This window comes from Electrophorus electricus, chromosome 16, assembly GCF_041902795.1.
Source record: "Electrophorus electricus isolate QZ-2024a chromosome 16, ASM4190279v1, whole genome shotgun sequence".
Taxonomy (NCBI): Eukaryota; Metazoa; Chordata; class Actinopteri; order Gymnotiformes; family Gymnotidae; genus Electrophorus; species Electrophorus electricus.
This window is the reverse complement of record NC_137512.1, coordinates 4,795,955-4,813,094: the sequence shown is the minus strand read 5'-3', so window position 1 is coordinate 4,813,094 and position 17,140 is coordinate 4,795,955. Positions and strand designations below refer to the sequence as shown.

Genomic DNA, 17,140 nt, shown 5'->3' with positions numbered 1-17,140 from the left:
CTTGTATTATTCGGTAAAAATGGAAGCATCTAAGAGAAATGGCCCCTGAGCCCTGGAACAGTAGACCACACAAACTCACGCAGTGATCCCTCAGCCATGAAGCAGCAGACCACACGAACGCACGCAAAGACCCCTCAGTCCTGAAGCAGCAGACCCACGTGAATGCACGCACAGGGCTGCCGAGCACTGAAGTGCTCAGCACGTAGATCGCTCACAATAGACTTTCATACTGCCCATGAAAACAACTTCAGGCCAAGGACTGTTTGCCGGGAGCTTCTTGAAATGGGTTTCTGTGGTTGAGCAGCTGCACACAAGCCTAAAAGAGGGGTATAAAGCTCGCTGTTGCTGTATTCTGGCGGTGGAAATGTCTTCTCTGGAGTGATGAATTGCAGTCCGCTGTCTGGTAACGTGCTGGAGTTTGGCGGACGTCAGGAGAACACTACCTACTAAAATGTATAGTGCCAACCCTAAAGTTTGATCGACAAGGTGTAATGGTCTGGGGGCTGTTCTTCAGGGCTTGGGCCAGGCCCCTTAGTCTTAGAGTATTTTCGATGCTGCAGCATTCAAAGACATTTTAGACAGTTGTCTTCTTCCAATGCTGGAGCGAGAGTTTGGGGAAGGCTTTCTTGTTTCAGCTTTTCTGTGCCCCTGTGCACAAAGCAAAGGTCCATAAAGGCTCACTTTGATGAGTCTGGAATGGTGGAACTCCAGTGACATCCACGGAGTCTTGACTTCAGCCCCATCGGACTTGTTTGGAATTAACCGGAATGTCGATTCGGAGCCAGGCATTCTCCTCCAACATAAGTGCCTGTATGGGTACAAATTCCCACAGACACACTGGTAAATCCTGTGGAAAGCATTCTCAGAAGAGTGCAGGCTGTAGCTGCAAAAGGAGTGGTGATGTGGCAGGAAGACGGCTCCACAATAATGGAACGGCACTTCCAACGAGCTCATATAGGCATAACGTATATAGGTCAGTTGTCCACATAATTTCATATAATATATACACAAATACAGTGGGTTCAGAAAATATTTATTATGGGTCATCATGGGTTTTTAAGTACAGACTGATGGGTAAAAATGACAAATATATCAATTCAAAATCAAATCCACAACATAAAAAATAGCAAAAAACACTATTTGGAGCCAATGTATATGTTCTGTTTTATATGTTACTCCTTTATAACAGTAGTATAATATGCTTTCTCATCTCACAGGTGATGGAATTTGTAACATGTTTCTCTGTGTGTTTCTCAGTCCGTCGTGCTGATCCTGGTCAGTCAACGGCAGTACACATTCGAGTACGACTCTGATGGCAGGCTGGCGGCCGTCACCATGCCAAGTTTGGCCCGGTACACCATGGAGACGGTCCGCTCGGTGGGCTACTACCGCAACCTCTACCACCCGCCCGAGAGCAACGCATCCGTGGCTGTGGACTACAGCGAGGATGGGCGGCTGCTGAGGGTGGTGCACGCAGGCACGGGCCGGCGGGTGCTGTACCGCTACCGATGGCACAGCAAGATAGCGGAGGTCCTGTACGACGGCGCGCGCGCCACCTTTACGTACGACGAGACGACCGGCGTGCTGAAGACGGTGAACCTCCAGAGCGAAGGCTTCGTGTGCACCATCAGGTACAGGCAGCTGGGCCCCCTGGTGGACAGGCAGATCTACCGCTTCAGCGAGGACGGAATGGTCGGCGCGCGCTTCGACTACGCCTACGACAGCAACCTGCGCGTCGCCAGCGTGCAGGGCGTCGTCAACGACGTGCCGCTGCCCATCGACCTCTACCAGTACGATGACATCTCGGGCAAGGTGGAGCAGTTTGGCAAGTTTGGCGTCATCTACTACGACATCAACCAGATCATCTCCACCTCCGTCATGACCTACACCAAGCACTTGGACGGTCACGGTCGGGTTCGGGAGATCCAGTATGAGCTCTTCCGGACGCTGCTGTTCTGGCTCGCGGTGCAGTACGACGACATGGGCCGGGTCACCTCACGGGAGATTAAGATCGGCCCGTTCGCCAACGCCACCAAATACACCTACGAGTACGACCCGGATGGGCAGCTGCAGGCCGTCTACCTGAACGAGAAGCCCACCTGGCGCTACAGCTACGACCTGAACGGGAACGTGCACCTGCTCAGCCCGGCTAGCAGCGCCCGCGTCCTGCCGCTGCGCTACGACCTCCGGGACCGGCTCACGCGCCTGGGAGACATGCAGTACGAGCTGGATGAGGACGGCTTCCTGCGTCAGAGGGGCGCCGAGGTCTACCAGTACAACTCCAATGGCCTCTTGGAGCACGTCTACAGCAAGACAGGTGGCTGGATGCTGCGACACCGCTACGACGGCCTGGGGAGGAGGGTTTCCTCCAAGTCAAGCCTAGGCCAGCACCTGCAGTTCTTCTACGCCGACCTGAGCGCCCCAAGCCGCGTTACACACGTGTACAACCACTCGAGCTCAGAGGTCACCTCCCTGTACTATGACCTGCAGGGTCACCTCATCGCCATGGAGCTCAGTGGCGGGGCAGAATTCTACGTGGCGTGCGACAACACGGGTTCGCCGCTGGTGGTCTTCGGCAGCGACGGAGCCCTCCTGAAGCAAGTGCACTACACCGCGTATGGGGAAGTCTACTCCGACTCCAACCCCGACCTCCAGCTGGTGCTTGGCTTCCACGGGGGCCTCTATGAACCACTGACGAAACTGCTTCATTTTGGGGCACGGGATTATGACATCATGTCAGGCCGCTGGACTGCACCCGATATCACCATGTGGGAAACCACAGCCAAGGAGACAGCCCCCTTCAATCTCTACATGTTCCGGAACAACGATCCCGTTAGCAAAGTGCAGGATGTGAGAGAGTACATCACAGGTAAGGTGTCAGTCAGACGCTGACTTGCATGTCATGGACCAGCTTAGCAGTTAGCCGTGTCTGTTAGCGTGTGTTAGTTTTGGTTGTCAAGCCTTTTATCGTCATTTCTTATAGACATCAACACCTGGCTGGTCACCTTTGGGTTCCATCTCCACAACAGCATTCCTGGTTTCTCGGTGCCACATTCTGGGATGATCAAATCCTCTTACGAACTGACCAAGAGTGTAATCTGGGACGATCTCCCGGTACGTTACTGCCTCTTTCTCTAGTTCTGTTGCCATTCCTGTAAAAGTAATAAAAACTTTTTGCATATTTATATACTTATACATTATACTTTGAACAGGCTAAAACTGTATGTGTGTGTTTGCCCTTTTTCGTGTGTTATTTTCTGATTGCGTTTCTTCTTGTTCCTAGTGTTAAGTGACACTTTGAGCTCTTCATTTTGACATGGACATAAAATGTTCATTTTCAGACCAGCTTTGCAGTTCAGCAGCAAGCACTGCGACAAGATAAAGCGTTCCTGGCATTTGAGCGGTTGCCCCCGACACAGCTGGGCCAGTTGACGAGGTGGGACAAGCCCTGGCTGTGGTTTGCATCCAGCGAGTCGCTGATAGGCCGTGGAGTCATGCTGGCCCTCTACAGGGGCACGGTCATCACCCGCGCCCTCAGCATAGCCACCGAGGACTGCATCAAAGTGGCCAACCTTCTCAACGGCGCCATCTACATGAAAGACCTGCACTTCACCCTGGACGGCCACGACACGCACTACTTCGTCAAGACCGGCTCGCCCGAGGCCGACCTGGCGGCCCTGAGGCTCACCACAGGGCACAAGGAGCTAGAAGGCGGAGTCAACGTGACCGTGTCGCAGTCCACGGGCGTGCTCGCCGGCCGCACACGGCGCTTCGCCGACGTGGAGCTGCGCCGTGGCCCGCTGGTGCTGCACGTGCGCTACGGGACGTCCGAGGACGAGGAGCGCTCCCGTGTCCTGGAGCTGGCGCGGCAGAGGGCGCTAGCGGGCGCGTGGGCCCGTGAGCAGCGCCGGGCCAGAGACGGAGAGGCGGGGGCGCGCCCGTGGACGGAGAGTGAGCAGAAACAGCTGCTTGGCGGGGGGCGAGTCCCGGGCTACGACGGCTACTACATCCTGTCGGTGGAGCAGTACCCCGAGCTGGCTGACAGCATCAGCAACATCCAGTTCCTCCGACAGAGTGAAATAGGAAAGAGGTAGCAGACGAGCAGAGTGTAGGGAGACTGTGTGTCAGCAACTGCTTTTGTGCGTCTTAGGTGGTAGTAGATGAGGAAGGAAATGCATATATGCATTAAAAACATAAACATTTCTGTCTCACCCTTCTCATAGGTGGTCTCACAATTCACCTGGGTGGTGGTATCATGTTTGTTTGTCTCACACCGAGGCCTTCTAACAGAGGCCTGGGAATTTGAGGGAATGGCAGTTTGAGTTTTATATATATATATATAAACTCAAACACGCACACATATAAACGGAGTTAAAACAACGCTGTGCGTTGTGGAGTGTTAGTGTGTTGAAACCTATTTAAAGCCCTATCAAGGCATGTACTGTGGAGCACAATGAACATTTGTGACAAGACAGGCCAGGATTCTACAAGTGTTAATATATTTATCTGACTATTTATTATATGCTCATTTTAACAAATTGTTTGCATATGCATATCACTGCAACACTGGAAAAATACCGCAAATGGCATTTGTTTATTGTTCCTTTTTATATTGATTTTGTTTACTATGGTTTTGCGCTGTACTTTCTGTTTGTCACCGTACTGTAAAATGTAATATGCAATTTTATTTTTATTTGTAATTTTTTTTTATTCTGTTTTATTTTACTTGTTTTATTTTTGTATTTTTTTTCAAGGGGTGGGAAGGGTGCAGACCAACCGCTGCTGTCTTATGATTTTTGGTTTGTTCAGTATGCACATTTTTTAAAGTCATAAACATTATATTGGAAAATTTCAGCTATTGTGGTACAACTTTTACAGTATAACATGAATCATATATATCATAAAGTGAAGACTAAAGAGAGCAGCACAGCAAACCTGTACAAGTACCTGTATGTATGTAAATGAGTGTTTACCTGCAATTTTCTATAGCCCCTAATGGACAAAGTCGTTCAGTTTTGTTTATACTTAATAAATAAAAAGTAAAATGAATAAATAATGTGGGTGTTTTTTTTTAACACTTAAGCTTAGGTTTATAGAGAAACTGGTAAAACAATGTGGTAGACAAAAAAATGGAAAAGAAAATGCTTGAAAATGAATTAAGAGTATAATAAACCTAACAACGATTATAAAATAATATACTTTGTATTTTAATAGTTAAACATCATTTCAACGAACTTTCTGAAAAGAAAAAGAGTATTTAAATACTAAATGTCTATCTATCTATCTATCTATCTATCTATCTATCTATCTATCTATCTATCTATCTATCTATCTATCTATCTATCTATCTATCTATCTATCTGTCTGTCTGTCTATCTATCTATCTATCTATCTATCTATCTATCTATCTATCTATCTGTCTGTCTATCTATCTATCTATCTATCTATCTGTCTATCTATCTATCTATCTATCTATCTATCTATCTATCTATCTATCTATCTATCTATCTGTCTGTCTATCTATCTATCTATCTATCTGTCTATCTATCTGTCTGTCTATCTATCTATCTATCTGTCTATCTATCTATCTATCTATCTATCTGTCTGTCTGTCTATCTATCTATCTATCTATCTATCTGTCTGTCTGTCTATCTATCTATCTATCTATCTATCTATCTATCTATCTATCTATCTGTCTATCTATCTATCTATCTATCTATCTATCTATCTATCTATCTATCTATCTATCTATCTATCTATCTATCTGTCTGTCTATCTATCTATCTATCTATCTGTCTATCTATCTGTCTGTCTATCTATCTATCTATCTATCTGTCTATCTATCTATCTATCTATCTATCTATCTGTCTGTCTATCTATCTATCTATCTATCTATCTATCTATCTGTCTGTCTGTCTATCTATCTATCTATCTATCTATCTATCTATCTATCTATCTATCTATCTATAATACGTATTTATTGATTATGTCACTCCCCAGTTTAAGGCTCACGGCCTTGATGTTAACCTTGCATATTGTTTCTATTTCCAGCCCATTTCCACGGGACAGTGGGATTGGCCTGCATCTTTTTCTCTTTCTTTCTTAAGACACTTCCTGATGAGAAGTAGAAAAAGGTACAATCAGGGACTTATCTAGAGAACATCAACCGTCGCACAACATACGGCACGTGCGCATACCGGTCTAGGATTCCAGTCTGAGGGTTCTTTCTCTGATGCCTGTGCAGTTGACATGTAGCCCTCATTTCACCAGTCTCCAGGTGTGATGAGCACTGGGTAACCACGTGATGAAGGCCTCCTCCTCGTCCACAGGGTCCTCGTGTGCGTCATGTAGCCTCTATTTTCATTTGGCTTCCTGCTTTAGTAACAGTCTGCTACATCTGTGTTGTCTACCCTGGAGCATCTATGGTTTGTTCCAGTAGCCAGTGTGCCCTCAGATTGTTCTGGTTCCCCAACATTCACTACAATTTTGAATAACTCTACATCTCTTACTACAGTGCACAGCAGTTACCTGGAATCATATTCAGATTGGTCTATATATGTGGGTGTGATGGTGAGAGAGGTTAACTAAAAGCTAAAATGCTACACACTTTATACTTGGTCTTCTACAAACATTTGGTAGTCCTACTGAAGCAGGGTGGTGGCATGCATAGTGGTGTGAAGACTTTACGGCAAATTTAAGAGCTAACCAGATTTCAACTACTAAGCCGAATTCTTGAGGTCACTCTTCCTATGTGTGTTGATTCTGAACACTGATGTGTTATCAGATTTCCCTTCAGATAAAAAGGGACAAAGTACAATTCTTCCATCGTCGGCTTATCGGACGAATCTCCTCCTCTCAGTTACCAGGAGGAGGAGCAAGACGGAGGTAGCTGATTGGCTGACAAATGAATGAGAACAGGGTTTAAAATGCACTACCATGACCCAGCGCTCCTCTGATCTAAGGCAAAGGGAAACTAACCTCTCTGTTGTAGGCCAATACTTCAGCCATGAGTGGATGTCCTTTCTTCCAGAGGAAACAACTGTGTGTATTTTCATATGGTTTTCTTGGTGATTGGTCATATATTAATTCAATCATAGAAAACCGACTTTGCTTACACAAAATAAATCCAAATAAATAATTTATGAGAGGTTTCTGTTCTACAAAACCCAAATTGTGCACAGGCTTCTAATTGTGTGGTTGACATAGGCGTTTATGCCAGGTGTAAATGTCTGGTTTGTAGCTGATTGTTTTTAAAACCTCAGGGAGGCAAACAAACAGCAGATGAAGGAAGATGAGGAAGATGTGGCTCAGAGCGGCATTAACAAGGCCAGCAAAGGTGGCATCGTCTACGGAGACTACCTGCAGGTACCTGCTGCACCTCAAACACACTCCTATTCACAGTAACCACCTCAAACACACTGCTAGTCATATTATCCACCTAAAACACACTCCTAGTCATATTATCCACCTAAAACACACTCCTAGTCATATTATCCACCTAAAACACACTCCTAGTCATATTATCCACCTAAAACACACTCCTATTCACAGTAACCACCTCAAACACACTCCTATTCACAGTATCCACCTAAAACACACTCCTAGTCATATTATCCACCTAAAACACACTCCTAGTCATATTATCCACCCAAAACACACTTCTATTCACAGTCTGTACCTACAACACACTCTTCTTCACATTATCCACCTAAAACACACTCCTCTACTCAAATATCTGCACCGAACGCTACTGACACAACACTCTACACCAACATTTACTGTAATAAAAGCTTCAAACATGGACCATTTGCACAAGTTTTACCAAGAGATTATTATGAATTTGAGCTTCTGACTAAAATCTCCTTACGTTGGGGTTGCGGGACTCTTTCTTTGACATTTACATTTTGAATTAGAAATTTAAAAAACATCTCACACATCTGCTTATATTGTATGCAAATGTGCATATTATAATGAAATATTCAGTGATTACAGAGGAGTTTCTACAGTCGGCATCTCCTAAAATCGCCTGCTATTCTGTTTCATTTTTCTTGCCCGTAGAAAACCTATTGCATGTATGTATAATAGAATATATTTATTTATATGTGTTTTAAATAAAGCATGCCGCTTCTGGAGCCGGGTCTAGATTAGAATGTCAATCACCTGCTTTTCTATTTCTATGCCTTCTGCTGCATGGCGGTGTTGTTATCTGTCGATTCGTGATGCGGCGACAGACGTTTGCATGCCGGAGAGCTTTGCTCCGAAACCTGTCTTTGTGACTTTGTCTTCTCGCCCTCAGCTGGATAAGATAATGTCCTCTCAGCTGCTGCAGAGCACGCTGAAGGGAGACACCATCCACGACGAACACCTGTTCATCGTCACTCATCAGGGTGAGCCCGTTGTTCCCTGTGAAGAAAAAAAAAACCCCCCCCAAAAAAACAAATCAGTTTCACACTGAGTGCCCTCTGACGACCCCCTCGCAGCTTATGGCCTAGATTTAATGGGGTGTCTGCTATCTCTGCAAGACAACAATAACACTGTCAGCGCTGCAGTCTCTGATTATTGGGCACTTTTATAGCTGTTCCTTTAAATATGCATAAAGCGCTGGGTCCATCTGATGAATACAGGCGCCAGAAATGCACGTTTTTGAGATACATTGTGAATTTGGGCATATGTACGTACGGTCCCAGTTAACAGAGAACATTCCCAGATTATGTAAAGGTTCTCACACGTTATGTGGAATTTCAACCGTTCTATAAACTTGTTTATAATAGAATGTTCTCATAACCAAACAAAACAAATCTATGAATGTCAAGTGAACGCTGAATATTTCCAAATATGCAATATGCAGTGAATATTTCCAAATGATTAAAAAATAATGTTCCCATACCTTGAAAGCAACACTGCAGTGAGGTGATTAGGACGTAACCACATTATGCACACTCAGGCCTGGTCTTCTCTACCTTGCAGCCTATGAACTGTGGTTTAAGCAGATTCTCTGGGAGCTGGACTCAGTGAGAGAGATTTTCATAAGCGGACATGTGAGTACTGCTCAGTCTGATGCACACTTTCTGCACCCCCCCCCCAAAAAAAGGGCTCACAGAACCAAAGCAGTGCAAGACTGCCACCTACAGTTCAATTTCATACACTTCGAGTCAGACCGTGTGTGCCAGACACAGAAAGAAAGACACTGAGGAAGGTTGAACGCTAGACGGTAAAAGAGTATTTTAGTAAAGGTCCAGAAAAGATGAAATAGGATGAGACAATCCTCTCTCATCTTCGTCTCCTTCATGTCTCGTGAAAGACGCGAGCGCTTCGAAGCTTCTAAAAGCGCTTCAGGCCCCCGCAGCACGAGGACTCGGGTTTGTCAGTCACAGCAAACAGTAACAGAGAAGGCTCCGCACGTTCCCACAGGTCCGTGACGAGCGCAACATGCTGAAGGTCAACACCCGCATTCACCGCATCGTCATGATATTCCGGCTGCTGGGCGACCAGTTCGCCGTGCTGGAGACCATGACGGCCTTGGACTTCTTCGATTTCAGGTGTGTGGCCATCACCTTTCACCGCCTCTGCTTGGCGTGACATCAGTAGATCGTTATAATGGGAGTTATAACGAAAGAGCGGTGCAGGAAAACATGCACCGACCTTTACTCCGGACGGAGACAACAACACGCACAGCACTCAGACAAGCACAGCTAATGACCGCTGGAATAATTATGTAATTTCAAAAAACAAATTTTAAAATAGAATAAAAACGTAGAAAGTTGACCTTGTCAAACCTTTATATTATATATATTATACGGGTGTGTGTGTGTGGCTAAGTCATATGTTTTTATCTATACATATACAAGTATGTTCACAGGAAACAGAATTTGATTCCTACAGTTGGGTAAAATGCTTGAGGAATTTCTTCTCATTGGGAGCTAGTGGATGTGTGGTTATGAGTATGGAATAAAATATTCTAAGGAATGTGTGTGTACGCAGGGAATATTTGGCACCAGCGTCGGGTTTCCAAAGCCTGCAGTTCCGGCTGTTGGAAAATAAGATCGGTGTTCCAGACAGCCAAAGGGTTCCCTACAACCGACGCCATTACAGAGACAGCTTCCGGAGTGAAGAGACTGAACAGCTCCTCCATTCAGAGAAGGAACCTAGTCTGTTGAAGTTGGTGGAGGTACACACACCACATAAACTTACAACCATAACACGAACATACACATAACGCACAACCTTACCTCATCACAACACACAACCATACACATACCCTGTGATCATACCCCAACACACACACTCACGCTACAGTCTTACTTCAACACAACACACACACCCCATACACAGTCTCATATAGACCCAACACATGCAAAGTAATATTACCCTAACACAAACCACGCTTTAAAGCAAGACTTCTTTATTTATTTATTTTACAGAAATGGCTAGAGAGGACACCAGGTCTAGAACAGGATGGATTCGACTTCTGGGGGAAACTACAAACAAACATTTTTGAGGGACTGAGGAGAGAGAGAGAGACAATAGAGGTTTGATATGAACCTGTCATTCATCACACCCACCTTTACTTAGCAAAACTGCCCCCCAGAAACCCCAAATCCAATGCTACCCCCTTCATATTGTCTCCTAACAGCAAAGGCCTGACTCTGAGATGAAGGAAGAAATGGGGGCAGATCTGAACAAACAGAAGGAGATCTTTGTGTCTCTGTTTGATGAAAACAGACACAAGCACCTGCAGAGTATAGGTACACACAACCTAGCATCCCACACTGCCACAAATATCGCTGTCTTGCCAGCTCAAGCCTGTTGTCTAGACTTCAGAGCAATGTCTCATTGTTTATTCCTTATTATGAATTAACTCGTGTGTGTGTGTGTGTGTGTGTGTGTGTGTGTGTGTGTGTGTGTGTGTGTGTGTGTGTGTGGGTGGGTGCAGGTCAGAGAAGACTGTCCTATAAGGCACTACAGGGGGCCTTAATGATTTACTTCTACAGGTAAGACACATCTCCGGTACAGTCTTACCAACAGGTTTCAGATCAGCGGGATTACAAAAATGAATTGGTCCTAGAGGACTGGTAGCAAGACCTGCACGTTACCAACAGGTCTCAGAACAGTACGATTACAAACGAATCGGTCCTAGAGGACTTGCAGTTATAACAGCACAGCTTCTTACCAACAGGTCTCAGATCAGTATGATTACAAATGAATCGGTCTTAGAGGACTCGTAGTTATACCAGCACATCTTACCCACAGGTCTCAGATCAGCATGATTACAAACGAACTGGTCCTAGAGGACTTGTAGTTATACCAGCCCACTGTTCGTTGTAAGACACTTGGAACTAGTTCTTACAGGCAGCCTGCTCGCGTGCTGGTGGGATGGAGTACAGCAGGGGTAGATGGGAAATCTCTGGCCCTCCAGGACTGGAGCAAAACACCCCTGCTACAAACCTCTTTTTCTCTCTCTCTTTCCTTCTCAGAGAGGAGCCTCGCTTCCAGGTTCCATTTCAACTTCTCACGTCACTGATGGACATCGACACGCTCATGACAAAATGGAGATGTACGCGACCTTTCGCCGGACAGAACATTTATACCTCCAGACCAAATTTATCTTCAAAATGAGGGCGGAATTTGAGTAAACCTTGAATCTTTGCAAAACGTCTCCAGATTTCTAAACACATTTTAAAAAAGGATTCCATCTCAACAGATCATTTCTAAACACCAGCGCCGTCTGTCTCTTAGGATAATGTTCGTCTGCCTGTGTGTTCTCAGACAACCACGTGTGTATGGTGCACAGGATGATTGGTAGTAAGGCAGGAACCGGAGGATCTTCAGGCTATCACTACCTGCGCTCCACCGTCAGGTACACGCCGTCGCCCTGACAAAGCACCTCAGATACCTGCCCCCCCACCCAGACTCCAGCAGTGTACTGAACGTCTTTTATAGTTGGTTTTGTAAGTCTTATTTAGACAATGCGTACAGTAATGTTGTGAAGTGGTGGATAGTTTACAGGTATGCGAAAACTATCCGGATAAAACCACGTCTCCCCAACGCAACATTCCTGCATATGCATAGGGATGCTAATGAGTGCTGGTGTTTTGCACTGGCTGCTATAAGGTCTTCTTGGCCCTATTCAACCTGGTGACATTCATGCATATTCATACGGATGCTAATGAGTGCTGTTGTTTTGCAGTGACCGCTATAAGGTGTTCGTTGACCTGTTCAACCTGGCCACATTCCTGGTGCCCAGAGCGTGGGTGCCTAAGCTGAATCCCAACGAGCATGCCTTCCTCTACATAGCAGAGTGCTGCGACAGCTCCTACTGCAGCAGCGACGACTCTGACTAGAGAGAGAGGGAGAGAGAGAGAGAGAGAGGGAGAGGGAGAGAGAGAGAGAGAGAGAGAGAGAGAGAGAGGGGGAGAGAGGGAGAGGGAGGGAGGGAGAGAGAGGGAGAGAGAGAGAGGGAGAGGGAGAGAGAGAGAGAGAGAGGGGGAGAGGGGGAGAGAGAGGGAGAGAGAGAGAGAGAGAGTGAGAGGGAGAGAGAGAGAGGGGGAGAGGGAGAGAGAGGGGGAGAGAGTGAGAGGGAGAGGGGGAGAGAGAGAGAGGGAGGGAGAGGGCGAGAGAAGGAAAGTAAAAAGGAAGGTAGCAGATAAACAACTGGGCGTGTCAGAAAATGCTCACATTCCTGCTCCAATTAATACTAGTGAGCAGACAGAGTGGAGTAAGCAGAGAAGTGAAGACTCGTTAAGCCCACACTGCTACACTGAGCTTGCTGGTACTACAGATGTGCTTGTATATACTGTCCATAAAATGTAAAATATTCACATTATTAATATTTACTAAGAATTCACTCATTAGATTGAAAGAATTAACTTTCTGTACATTATCAAAGACAAGTTAGTTGTGTATTTTCAGTATGGGAAATGTGTTTACTAAGAAATTTCTAGATTTACATTTTTAGTAGAATGATGATTGACAGCATCATAAAGCAAATAAAGGAAACAAGTGTTCCATTTATACATTTATTTTATGAAAGTGAACTGGATACATAATTATATATAATATAATTAATAATATATAATATTATTTATTGAATGACAAAACAGATGATCATATAAAAATGCAATAAAATTATACCCTTTTGTGCAAATCACTAAAACGGCTCCTATGTAAACTTTAAGCATTGCTGACATTTCCTTTGTGTGATTTCAGTAGTGTCTTCCGATGGATCTCGTACTTAGACGGGTGCCGTGGAGACATTTAAAAGGTTCAGGGCTCCATGAGGGTTAAAAATAAATGAGAGAAAATCACGAGATATAAACGAGAGAAACAGCTGCCACAATGTCTGCCACTCCTACATGAGAAGAGAGAGAGAGAGAAGGAGAAAAAGAGAATCGGAGCCATTAATCACTCTGTGGCTTGCCATAATTAATTACAGTTCTTTTTATTCTTGCCTGGCGTAACCCAGCAGTGTCCTAAACGATCCCTATTCCTGTAAATCATTTTCAGATTAAAGCGCTTCGGCGCCACGTTTGGCTAACGAAGGCTGAAACGGGCCAAACCCCTCCCGCCCCGCCCCGCCCCCCAACTCTGCCGGACGGGTTCGGCCCGTCGTCCCAGTGCCGTCCAGGCTCGCTTACCGCACATGTTGTCACCCATCTTTATGTACACGTAGCCCTCATCACCCCAAGACCGCCCCCAAGAATTACGGACTATCCAAAACGGCACCTCCCCTGCAAGAAAGCACGTTAATGCGTTACACGCTAATTGAGCTGAGAGGTCATTGAAAAGCACATGCAGAGCCGATTAAAAGTCAATTACACAATGAACAATGAGCTGTAAGTACATTATTTTATTAGTGTTACTATAGGTGGAGCAGAGCGTGTGCTTGTGCTTGTAATTTGTAATATCTATCTAATGTCGCCACAAGTCTAGTGACACAACGGATAGAAAAATAACTTCCTCTTGCTCCACAACGGATAGAAAAATAACTTCCTCTTGCTCCTCTATGCTTGGTAACAGCCTTTTTATAAGAAACCCACCAAAAAAACCTGCCGAAAGCGTTAAACTCAGCTCTGTGCTCAAGCTTCAGGTCAGGGCCCAAACAGGGTCCAGGATAACACCTGGTGCTCCGAAGTATGTATGTATGTGTGTGTGTGTGTGTGTGTGCATGCATGTCTAACCTGTGGTGTCAAAGCCTGTAATTAGTACAGCATGGTTGGCATGGCGACTGGAGCAGTGATGCTGAATAACTCCTCCAAAGTAATCCTGCCAGCTGGTGGCATCCACAGTGACCACCAGGGGGCCCTGATCCACGAGCCATTCCTGCATGGCTGTCTCCTGCTCACTACAGTGGATCACACACACACACACACACACACACACACACACACACACACAAACACACACACACACACACATTTGACAAGCAAAACTAAACATCATCAGGGACATGTCTGACCCCCCCCCTTCGTCTTCATACAGATACCGATATAATGAGGGTAGGGATGAGTGAGTGAACGTCACAGAGTTCATGACTCTGGCCCTGACACCAGGTCTCAACTAGAGTTCAATGCCACAGCAAACACACGTGCGAGCGCATGCAAACACCCCGACCCCCAGCCACCTTGCCACGTGGGACATAGTTCTTTCCTCAACCACGTCCTCTAGTTCCATGGTGGCGTCCTACCTGAAGTCGAACGCCGAGTAGTCCCTGACCACCACGCCACCATGTGTCTGCGGAAACAAGCGGCACACGCCCGTCTCCGCATTATAAGGGTACTCGGTCTCATTCACGAGCTTCTCTTTGGTCTGGAAACACACACCGGCAGCATTTAGCAAGCCACAGCAACCCTACGTTCTTGCAAACATCACAGGAGGCGTCTGTACCAGGCGGTTCGCACTCCTCGGGGAGAGACGGAGTGAAAACGTGGACCGTCTTACGGGTCCCTGTGGACCTGGCTGGTGAGACACCGGAAAACGCACGTGTGTAAGAGTGTGCTGGCACCTTCTTGAGCCAGTCCAGAGTGGTCACTGTCGATCCTCCGTTGCATCCCTGGTTCTGGTAAGCGCAGTCGATGACCTGCTGAACGCTCAGTTTCTGTAGGGTGCCGCCCTCCTTCACTCTCACGGCCTCGACAGCTCCCACGACACTGAAGGCCCAGCATGCGCCACACTGATCTCACACACACACACACACACACACACACACACACACACACACACACACACACACACTCACACTCACCTTCAGCACTACATACATACAAATGCACATATGGTGTCATCTTCTGTGCTACATACGCAGGCACCAAGATTTCACACAGAGATGAAACATTCAGCTATTTCTGTGTGCACACCTCTGTAATATTTTTAGAAATATTAATGGTGATTAAAAACAAAACACACCACATTTCTCCTGCTGCCTAAATATAAAACTACAGTGCTGATTTTGTGTCTGATCTTACTTGTTTTTATTTATTTTGAATTTTCCTGTGTGCAAGGCTGTCTCTTTGGTCTTTTTTGGCACTGAGTGACTTAGTGTGAGTGAGTGAGTGTGCACACAGGTCCGCATAGTTCCTCATTCTCAGAGAGACCCATCTCTTCATCTGCATCACTACACAGCACAGCTGGAGTTTCTGGGTTCAGATGTCTGGCGCCAGGGGAAACGTACTGACTGCTGGTCCGGAACCGGGCCGATGACTCCGCGGTCCCTCCAGTCGAACCGGCGTGGATAGCTCCCCGCCACTAGGCGGCTGTGCTGGGTGAGGTTGTACCTCGGCACTCTCTCGGGACGGGCTCTCAGATAGAGATCTGAGAAACAGGCAAGGTTGATGCATTCGGTCGTTTCCAAACCAACACGACCTTCTGTAAGCTCGACTGAGACATGTTTGAGTAAAATCACCTTTAAACTGTTCTGGTGAGAGGCCGGAAAACTGGTTGATTCCATACTTAGCAGGGTTCCTTAAATCCTTTGATTGTGAGTTTAGGAAGGCCTGCCTCTTAACTGAGATCTAAAATAAACAAAACACCACTGGAATGTTTAAGCAAAAATGAAACAGACGCCCTGATGTTTTCACACATTGTCACTAGGGGCTGCCCGACGGGCAAAACACAAAAGGTGTCAGATAAAAACAACAACAACAAATGTTCAGAGACGTCTTCCAAAGCGAAATGGTATTTATTTCCATTCGGGGTGTGGATGAGGCCACTGCGCCTTTAAAGCCTCCATGAAGGAGTGCTGACCATGACGCACACACTACCCACCAGGACGGAACGCCTGGTTTAACACCTCTGCCCAGCACTCGATCATACATTAGAAACATTAGTGTTTCTCGAAGAGACGTGCCAGTGAAAGACCAACCGTACAGTTTCTTAACTCTACATACGTGGAGGTTGACGCGATTAAAGCTCCGACTGAAGGACTCAGGGAGTTCCACTTCCCGATTCAGGCGTTCAGCAGCGCTGGAATTGGCCATCAGAAAATGACAACATAACCAAACGGCGATCGCTTCAACACGAGCCATTCACACGGAGAACGCGGCATGAAGCGAGTGTTCACGTGTAGCTCCAAAACCCCACATGCAACTTTCAATTTCACTGATTTCGTTCCGCGGGGTCCGCAGAGGGCTTGGGCGCCCCCTAGCAGCTGAAATAATGATCGCATGGCGAATGCAGAAAGCTGAATTCTTGCCACTTCATCGACCTCATTATTAATTTCTGAATCCTTTTCTCTCGTTCAGCTCTCAGACTAAATCTATATATTTTGCACGTCATTAAACTCCTCTGTTCCTTTATGTTAGGTAGCTTACATATGCATGTATGATTTCGTCTCCTGTACAATCATTTTGATATTTATACACTCTTCTGAAAGAAGCGTTATACATGTTTTATGAGAAAAAAACAAAACAAAAACAACCCCCCCACCCCAAGAGGTAGATACAAGTGACAAGTTTAATGCTGAGGCAGAAGGTAACAAGTACTCCACGGCAAAGCACCCACATAATGTCCCAGAGTACAACCAAACCGTGGGCAAAAGGCTCCTGTCCCTAAACTTACCTACTCACTCACACACTGTGGACCTGCTCTTTGAGATCATGTGCCTAGGGTCATACCTTCACCTGCCCCCCCCAAATCATAACAGGGA

General features: G+C 46.0%; 3 protein-coding genes across 6 annotated transcripts in view; 2 read left to right on the top strand and 1 right to left on the bottom strand.

Moving 5' to 3' along the window:
• The window catches only part of si:dkey-237h12.3 (teneurin-3), a 107,987-nt gene extending 102,588 nt beyond the window's left edge, over positions 1 to 5,399 (top strand). For 2 of the 3 annotated variants that reach the window (XM_081698578.1, XM_081698577.1), the window contains 3 exons: positions 1,258 to 2,869; positions 2,984 to 3,114; positions 3,342 to 5,399. In XM_081698578.1, the coding sequence (XP_081554704.1) occupies positions 1,258 to 2,869; positions 2,984 to 3,114; positions 3,342 to 4,094 (2,496 nt within the window). In that variant the 3' untranslated portion in view covers positions 4,095 to 5,399. Of the gene's footprint in view, positions 1 to 1,257; positions 2,870 to 2,983; positions 3,115 to 3,283 lie in introns of all 3 variants that reach the window. The other variant, XM_081698579.1, reaches the window with a different exon arrangement.
• A 419-nt stretch (positions 5,400 to 5,818) lies between these two features.
• tdo2a (tryptophan 2,3-dioxygenase a) lies at positions 5,819 to 12,412 on the top strand. The gene is made up of 12 exons (XM_027014191.3): positions 5,819 to 7,041; positions 7,263 to 7,365; positions 8,297 to 8,387; positions 8,968 to 9,038; positions 9,412 to 9,539; positions 9,982 to 10,168; positions 10,422 to 10,529; positions 10,634 to 10,745; positions 10,934 to 10,991; positions 11,475 to 11,554; positions 11,767 to 11,857; positions 12,188 to 12,412. The coding sequence occupies exons 1-12, from the start codon at positions 7,007 to 7,009 to the stop codon at positions 12,339 to 12,341; spliced, it is 1,218 nt and encodes a 405-aa protein (XP_026869992.2). The 5' UTR covers positions 5,819 to 7,006; the 3' UTR covers positions 12,342 to 12,412.
• Positions 12,413 to 13,002: 590 nt separating this feature from the next.
• On the bottom strand, positions 13,003 to 16,774 carry ctso (cathepsin O). Of its 2 annotated transcripts, XM_035531962.2 has the most exons (8): positions 16,383 to 16,774; positions 15,899 to 16,007; positions 15,668 to 15,807; positions 15,002 to 15,169; positions 14,684 to 14,805; positions 14,178 to 14,341; positions 13,635 to 13,727; positions 13,003 to 13,348 (listed from the first exon to the last, which is right to left on the bottom strand). In XM_035531962.2, exons 1-8 carry the CDS (start codon positions 16,518 to 16,520, stop codon positions 13,302 to 13,304), a joined length of 981 nt encoding a protein of 326 aa, XP_035387855.1. In that variant the 5' UTR covers positions 16,521 to 16,774; the 3' UTR covers positions 13,003 to 13,301. The 2 variants fall into 2 exon arrangements, with proteins under 2 accessions (XP_035387855.1, XP_081554709.1); XM_081698583.1 differs by lacking the exon at positions 13,635 to 13,727.
• Between the last annotated feature and the right edge of the window lie 366 nt (positions 16,775 to 17,140).